The 8,277-nt window shown below is 38.8% G+C and overlaps 1 protein-coding gene across 1 annotated transcript in view; it reads left to right on the top strand.

The window, feature by feature from the left end:
* The first annotated feature begins 63 nt into the window (after positions 1-63).
* Positions 64-8,277, top strand: part of WDHD1 (WD repeat and HMG-box DNA binding protein 1) — a 64,950-nt gene continuing 56,736 nt past the window's right edge. The window contains exons 1-2 of the mRNA XM_024568296.4: positions 64-181; positions 415-507. Coding sequence (XP_024424064.1) covers positions 431-507 — 77 coding nt within the window. The 5' untranslated portion in view covers positions 64-181; positions 415-430. The remainder of the gene's footprint in view (positions 182-414; positions 508-8,277) is intronic.

The following is an 8,277-nucleotide window of genomic DNA, read 5'->3' as shown; positions in this document are numbered from 1 at the left end:
GGCTTTTTCTCTCGCTTCCGGCGAGCAGTGACGTCACCAGCACGCGACCTGAGTCCAGGCCAGTGCTAGGTGTGGCCGGGCCGGCGCAAGCTCAGTGTGGCGAGCGCGTACGAGCGCGGGAATCGTCCCAGTCGCGGGGCTTGCCTCTCCTTTCTTCAGTTGCGGAGGCGCAGGCGTCTCGGTGAGTTTTGTCTGTCCCTACCCGTGCTGAAGAGAAGAGTGTCCTCTTCCCTTCTTGTTGTCTAACAAGTCCTGCATTTTTTTTCTGCTTGTGCCACTCGGGTGGGGTATAGAGGCTGCTGAGAGCATGCCCGGGGGAGATATTTAATAGTATGAAGAAAGGGGGTGCTTCTTTGCCAGACCACGTCTTTCCTTTCCTTTAAAATAATACTAGCTTGTATGAAACATTTTCAGCTGGGTGAAGGAAAAGATGCCTGCGACACAGAAGCCGATGAGATACGGACATACAGAGGGACACACCGATGTCTGTTTTGATGACTCCGGAAGGTAAAATACTGTGAGAAGCAAAAAAGTTTCAGGTGTAAATATTAGGACATTTATTGTTATGTCATATGAGCCTAAAACATCTCGTAGAAACAGAAATAAGGTTGAAATATAAAATGGCACGTATATTTTCCTTACATTTCTTGTGCTATACGGACTGTTTTGGTAGTTTAAGGATATCAAAAAAGTTAATGGGTGTAAAAATCTTATTCAGGGGAGTTGGAAAGATGTGAGTTTTCCCCTATATTTTACCTTTGTTCACTTCCTCGCTACATCTCACATTATTAGTTATTTTGTCAGATCGCTAGGTGCCTACTTGTCACATTCAGTGGCCCTTTCTATATTCTTCGTTTTTTATCCTCCTTTGGCTTTCGTGGTGCTATTTCCTTTTTTGTTGTTTTGAACTTTCTGATGGCTATTTTTTCTAATTTATTTTCCCTGCTTGATTCTTAGGGTGATATTTTCCTAGGGTTATTCAGGTCTCTTTCAGCTTTCTAAACCCCATTCCTATGTAGCACTATTCAATTGTGTGGCTTCCCTGTCACTTCTATGTTGACTTTTTCATTGAAAAAATATTTGTATGTCTATTCCACTGAGGGCTAGAGATATAATAATGTAAGCAAAGTACAGTCTTTTCCTTCATTGTCTTTAAGGTCTTTTTAGATTGACATTGACCACAAATTAATCACAAAAATAACTGTACTTTTAGAATCGCATTTAGAAATACTAAGTGATATGAGTAATGATGAGCCTAAATGAGGGGAAGTTGATCAAGTTTGAAAAGTCAGGGGAAGCTTTTCTAAGAAAGTGTTTTCTGAGATGAGATCTGAAGACTGAGTAGTCATTAAGAAGTATAAAGAGAGGTGGTCACAGTGGGGTGGTAATATTGGCATTCAAGGAAGGGATCGCCATGTGCAGACGCCCAGGGGGAGTAGGGACTGTGGTATGCCCAAAGCCCTGAAAGAAAGCTGGTGATCTAAAATGTAGGCAATGATGCTGAGATTGGCCAGAGACAAATCTGTGAAGGTAGGCAATGGACATCTTACCCAAGGCCTTTTGATCTTTGCTAAGGAATCTTGATAATAAAAGAAGTAGGAGGGTATTAAAAGTTTGAAGCAGAGAGGAGATATGATCAGACTCTGAGAAGGTACTTGGAGGAAAAGGAGCAGGAGTGGATTTGGAGAGACTATTAGAAGGTATGTGTATTAGTGTGGTTCATTTGATGGAAACTCAGACTGGAGTAGACATGGGTATGCAGAAAAGAAGATGCATTCAGGAAACATTTAGAAGGCAGAATCGACAGGATGGGTCAGATAGTAGGGATGAAGGACAGGGAGGTGTCTAGGATAACGTCTGGTTCTGCAATTCTGTCATTCACAGATGTTCAAAGAGCTTAGGAGCATATTTTAGAGGTAGAATAGGGGTGGAGATGATGAGTTTCCTTTTGGACATGACTACAGTAGGATTTCTTTGAGATATTCAACTAAAGAAGAAGATAGCTGAATAAGTGCGTTTAAAGCTCAGAGATGAAATGTGAACTAGAGGTGGAAATCTACATCTTTAGCTCATGCCTCTTGGAATTTAGGATTTAGGTCTTGCCTGGAAATGTAAATGTGGGAGTTGTCATTATAGAGATGATATTTAGCACTATGAACTTAGATGAAATCATGTAGAAAGGGAATGAATGTAGTTAAAAAAGATTCAAAGGTTAAGCCCTGGAACAATTAGAAATATTTAAAGGTCAAGTTAGAAGAGGAGGATCCAGTTAAGGAAACTAAGAAGGGGTGGCTAGGAAAATAGAAAACGTAGATATAAGAATGATGTCTAGAAGCCAAATGAAGCATTTTGCAGAGGAAATAATAAACTACATCAAATACTGCTGGTTGGTCAGATTGAGGACTGAGAATTCCCCATTATCTTTAGTGATGTGGAGGCCATGGCTGGATATAATCTTGAGGGTTTTTTTTTAATGGAGTGATAAGATTGAAAGCCTTGCCCTGGCCAGGTAGCTCAGCTGGTTAGAGCATTGTCCCTACATGCCATGGTTGCAGGTTGATCCCCGGTCAGGGCACATACAAGAAGCAGCCTGTGAACACATAAATAAGTGGAACAGCAAAATCGATGTTTCTCTTTCTCTCCCCCTCTCCTCTCCCTCCCTTCCTACTTCAAGAGAATGGAAGGGGAGGAACTGGAGTTAGTATGACACTCCAAGAATGAGGGTAGTTGGATAGAAATGTAGGGTCAGGAAAGATTGCTGTTTTGTTTTAAGGATGAGATTACTGTTGGGAACTGTCCTACCTGGTTTCAGAAGCTGTAACCCGCCATGGCTAAGGCTGAGTGAGAGACCTTGGGACCATAAGCCACTAAAGAGACAAAGCTTATCTCCCTGGCAGGGGCTCCACCTCTGCCCCCTTTCACCTCACCTTGCTTGGCCTCAGGCAGATGACTGGTTAGCCAGTGACGGGAAAGATTCCTCAAGGGAGGGATGACCTAAGACAGGCATGGTTGCAAAGGGGCCCTTGGGGAAAGACTTGGGGGGCTATAGAAAAAGGGGGTGATGGACCCTCGCCCTTCAGCTTTCACATAGCCTGAGTCCTCATTCTGTCTGAATGAAGTCTCCTAATCTCTTGACTGCCTTACTTCCCCCAGCCTGACTTAAGCCTGAAATAATGCAGGAAGGCGGTGCAGCCCTGGCCAGGATCAGGGTTCCCCTAGAGCTATCAGGCCTAGGAAAGAATGCATAAAATCCTGTGAAACCTGTTTTGCTAAGAATGTCCTCAATTTTCTGATAAGGGTCCAAGCATGAAATGAATTTGTTTCCCAAAGTTTTATGGCCCTTTAGCTAACTGACCCTGACTCAGAATAAGCCCTCATAGTTCTTTGAATATTATCTTTAAGAAGTAATCAGCAATATCATTTCCTTTGTTAATCTGTAAAAGGTAATCACCTAAAGCAAACCTGAGCATAATGAATGAGGACCTTTTTTTTTTTTTTTTAATGAGGACCTCCTTTGATGAATGCTATTAGAAACCAATAAAAGCCTGTCCATGCAAGGTTGGGGGTGCTGTCCCTTTTTCTCCACAGGAGTTCTGCAGTCCGTGTGAATTTCTTCATCATATCCACAACACACAGACCCCACTGGAGGGAGTCTGCATCAGATTACAGCATATATATGCGTGGAGATGACCCAATAGAGAGGGATAAGTTGATTTTATAGCAAAAAGGGGGAGAATCGCTGGAGTGATGTCCTGATTAGGTGTGAGGGGCTAGCACATTGTGCACAAGAGGGAGAGATTGGCCAAAGGTAGGAGGAGCATGGTCAAATTCATATGTGGTGGGAAGGAGCATGTACCTAGAAGAGATGGGGAGAACCTGTGGACAGTATCTACAGAATGCTTGTGTTTTCTCAGTGAATAGGATGCAAAGTCATTAGTTGACAGTGGGAAGGAGGAGGTTTGAAAAAAAAAGGAGTAGATATGAGATAGATAGTTAGAAGAGAGGGAAAACTTAATGAACCAGGGAATATAGTTGGATTGCTGGGCAGCATTAAAGACCTACTTCAGGTTAGTGATCATGGTTTTAAAGTGAGACATATTACAGGTTTTATGTTTTTCTCCAGCTGTATTTAGTTCTGCTTGTAACAGTTTAATTATAGGCAGAGAGTTGGATTTAACCGGGGTTGGGATTTTGCCTGGTTAGTGTGACAAAGTCAGAGAGGGCCACAGGGTTTGAGGAGGATGCAGAGGAGTGACCTTAGTAGTAGACTCTGAAATCTGAGCCAGACTAGGAGGGATATGAGAACTTGAAGGGATAGTGAAAAGATAGTTTCAGTAGATTGTAGATCCTAATAGAATTTAAATATTGTTGGAGTTAGGATGTTAATGGTCATAGGTGAAAAGGTAAGTGATTAGGATGATTGAAGTTGAGATTATGAAGCACTTGCTGTATTGGTGAAGACAAAATCTAGGCCCTGACTATGGGAGTCTGAGATGGGGCAGAGGACAAGGCTGAGTATGAGAAGGTTTCACCGATATGGGTATTGGAAACAGTAAGAATTGTGACAGGAATAGTGTTGTTAGAGAATAACATGAGCTTAGTGCTAAAAATCCTTAGGGAACTAGAGGGATTTCTCTTTAAGAATCTATAGGTGGTCTGATGGTAGGGTTTTTTTTTTTGTTGTTGTTGTTGTTTTAAGAGAGAGGGTGTGGCAATAGAATGCAAGTGGTAATGAATGAAATGCCAGGAAGGCCCACCTCTAGGTCCCAGAGGGATGTAGAAAAGAAATCAGCCACCACTTAAGAGGGCTTGAGAGGCAGCAGTGTTCAGAAAAAGAGCTGATGGTACAGAAATTTTGCTGGTGCCTGACCAAGAATCTCCCGAGGCCCAGTCCAACGGTGAGCAAGGGGAGGTCCGATGAGGGAAAACATGGCTCAGTGAGGGTAAGAGGATCCAGATGGTGAGCAAAGCCTTTGTATCATTGGCTTTTTGTAGTTACATACTAAAGAAGAAAAAGGCATTAATAGAATTAGTCCGTGTGCTCAGAAACTTATAGTGGATTTCTTAATTCATCATCTAAACTAGGATGCCCTTGAGAAGGGAGAGAAGGATTGCAAGAGAATTACAATTAAAATTGTAGTATCTTGAATTATTTACTGATTGGCAAATTATTCTGTTTTGATAGGTCTGTAACATTTCTGTTAAAAACTATTTCAAAACACTTTTTCCTAAAAAACATGTATGAGATTAAAAACATCTTTTTACGTGATTGTCTGAATATAACATAATCTAAACACTAACATAAATAGAATAATCAATCTTAGTACATATTCGTGTACTTTAATCAGTTTTCTTAAGCCTGTCTCTAATATGGTGTTGCTGATATTTTTAAAAAATATATATATTTTTTCAATATGATCTCATTTTAATTTAAAAAAAAAAATTGGGTGCAGTCATCCTCAGAGTTGCATTTTATGGTTAATATATTTGAAGCGAGACCTTCAGTTAATTCTTTTCTTTAGGTCTTAGTGTTTTTCAATAATAAAATACTCTGTTTAAGTTCTCATGTACCTAGTAAAGTCAGAGCAAATTCTATTAAATGGAAGAGTCTCAGTTTTAAAAGAATTATTTTAATTGAAATACATAAATATTTTAGCTTTAGTATTTTTTAGGTTCTGTCTTTTTACCTGCATTAAGAGTACCCTTTTTCCATAATAAAGTCTTTGGTATTTTTAAAGACAAAATTTATCAAGTAAGTTTTCTCTATTTATGATTTCTTTGAATATGTCACAAATTTTAAGCCTACTTAATTTTATTTCATTCTGGCATAGAACATAAATTTATATTATTAGAAAGGAGTTCCATCAAAAGATTCTTCCTGCAAGTCAACATATTTCAAAGTGCAATTACAGAATTTCAAAATTAAATCATTCACTGTGTCAGCTTGTAATGCACAATTTGTTCAATTCTTATTTGCTGCTTTTGTGGATAAATTTGTCTTCCTGTTCATAGTTTTGTTTTCATTAATTGAATTTTACTAAAAGCTTCAAAGACTTAAGTTGAATGATCTGATTAATGATTTCTGATTTAGAGCAAAATGCAGCTAAGATTTAAATGACTTGTTTCCAATAATAATAATGTGACCATATATGACATAGGTTTTATAAAGTCACTCTTCAAAGGTTCAAATATATTAAAGATATAACTGATGATAGGTGGCAGAGAAAGTATCTGCAATGTTGAAGTGTTTTTGTATATTTATTATCAGTTTGTTATAAAATTTTTGTTCTGGGGATAAGTAAAATTATCTAAAAATTTGACAAGTATGGCTTCTGTTTGACTGGTATATTATTACAGCTCATTGGGGCACAATTATGAATTATAATTCCAATTTTGAGCACATTTGTGTTTTATAGATTAGTAAGAACATTGTTTTTACAAGTGTTGTGCTTTATGAGAATGTGTATTACTGTAAAAATTAAAAATTTTATCTTTAGCATTGAACTTCTCAAGCGTAGTAAGATAGAATTCTCAATGATATCAGATGTTTCACTTTCAACAGAGTGAAGCTGTACTTTGCTTCCATGAATTTAAGGGAAAACAACTGTTATTGGAATTAATCTGACTGACTTTCTGTTTCAGACTTTTGATGACATTGTATAAAACCAGCATCATTTAACTGTTTGAAAAGCTCTTTTACTAATGGAAACAACACATTAACAACTATCACTTCCCTTTTCATACTTGTGCTAGAAAATTTAGAATGAAAAGTGAACAAAATTAAGTTATAACAACTGTCATTTGTTTTAATGCTGCACTGTCCAATACAGTAGTTACTGGCCACTCACAGCCATTTAGCTTTAAATTAATTTAAATTAACTAAATTAAAAATTCAGTTCCTCAGTCCCACTAGGCACATTTCAGTTGCTTAGTAGCCAGAGGTAGACCATTCCATCATCTCAGAAAGTTCTGTTGAACAGCAAAGTCCTAATTGATAAGGTGCAAATTCACTCTGCAGCAAATTCACTCTACATGGTTTTTAGGTAGTCTCAGTATAACTACGGACTTACAAAGTACATGCTGATGCTTCTTCAGGAGTTGTGTATATGCAACTTTCCTATGGTTGTGTTGTCACTGTAGCCCCCATGGTAAATGTCAACTAAGATTTTTTTGGGGGGGGTACTTTCTGGTCTTTTATGTTGTAAAAATAAAGCTCCATCCAGGATCTACTGTCCATCCCCTTGTACGGGCACTGACCTAAGGCCCCTGGGCAGCTGCAGGCCCGTGGCAGAGATGGGGGCATGCAGCCCCCACAGCCCCGGGTGGTGGCCCTTAGTCCTCCTCCGAGAGCTGTAGGTCCTGCAGCTTGTCCTCTGGCCCTGGGGCCAGCTCCGCCTCTTCATCTGGGTCAAATAAGATTTTGTTAACTTTACACTTTTATTACCAAGTGCTTGAGAAGCAGAAATTTAGTATTTAATTTTTTATTAAACAGGTACTTTATGTATTTTGCTCCAGTTCATCACTACCGAAATATTTTTGTTTTTGTAAACTTAAAAAGCATAGGCAATAATAAAATTAATAAGTAGTTTATTCCTATAGTAAATGACAAAAGCACTGTAGGAAGAATGTTCAGACTACTCTAAAAGCTCTTCAAAGGATAACTTAACTATTTACTGCATATTTTTCTAATTAATTCCACTGTATTTCACTATTATTTCCCATTGGCCCCACCAACTGGCATCTGCAACTTTGTTCATCTCCCTTGGCTGATTGATACACCAAATAGTTGGTAGGGACAGCAATATGAAATATCTCTCCCATCTCCACTGTATACGGAAAGAAAGCACTTTTCCTGAGGGCCTATGTTTGACTTCATTTTGGTTTTTATCTGCTATCCTTGAGAGGAGGTGTTATGTTGCATCAAGAAAGGAATGGAAAGGGGGAGATGAGTTATCACTGGTTGTCTTTCAGATTTATCTATGTGTTAAAGTGAGAACTGTATTCATTGCACTTGTTACATTACTGAACAAGGTTATGACAGAAGCTGGAAATGCAAAGAGGAGGTCCGTCAAACCCACCCCATCTAATTTTGATGCAACTAATACTGATTGAGAGTAAATGCTGAACTGGCTGGATGCATAAAACAGGAATGTCCTGGTCAAACTGATATTTATGGTTCTTTTTATTTCCTATAGAAGGGAGTAGAAACTCTTCACTCTGGCCTAAAGGTTATCCTAAACAGAATGATCCAAATCTACATTTTCTTTCTCAGCTTCC

Source organism: Desmodus rotundus, chromosome 7 (assembly GCF_022682495.2).
Source record: "Desmodus rotundus isolate HL8 chromosome 7, HLdesRot8A.1, whole genome shotgun sequence".
Lineage (NCBI taxonomy): Eukaryota > Metazoa > Chordata > Mammalia > Chiroptera > Phyllostomidae > Desmodus > Desmodus rotundus.
The sequence above is the reverse complement of the archived record's forward strand: the minus strand, read 5'-3'. Positions and strand labels throughout refer to the sequence as shown.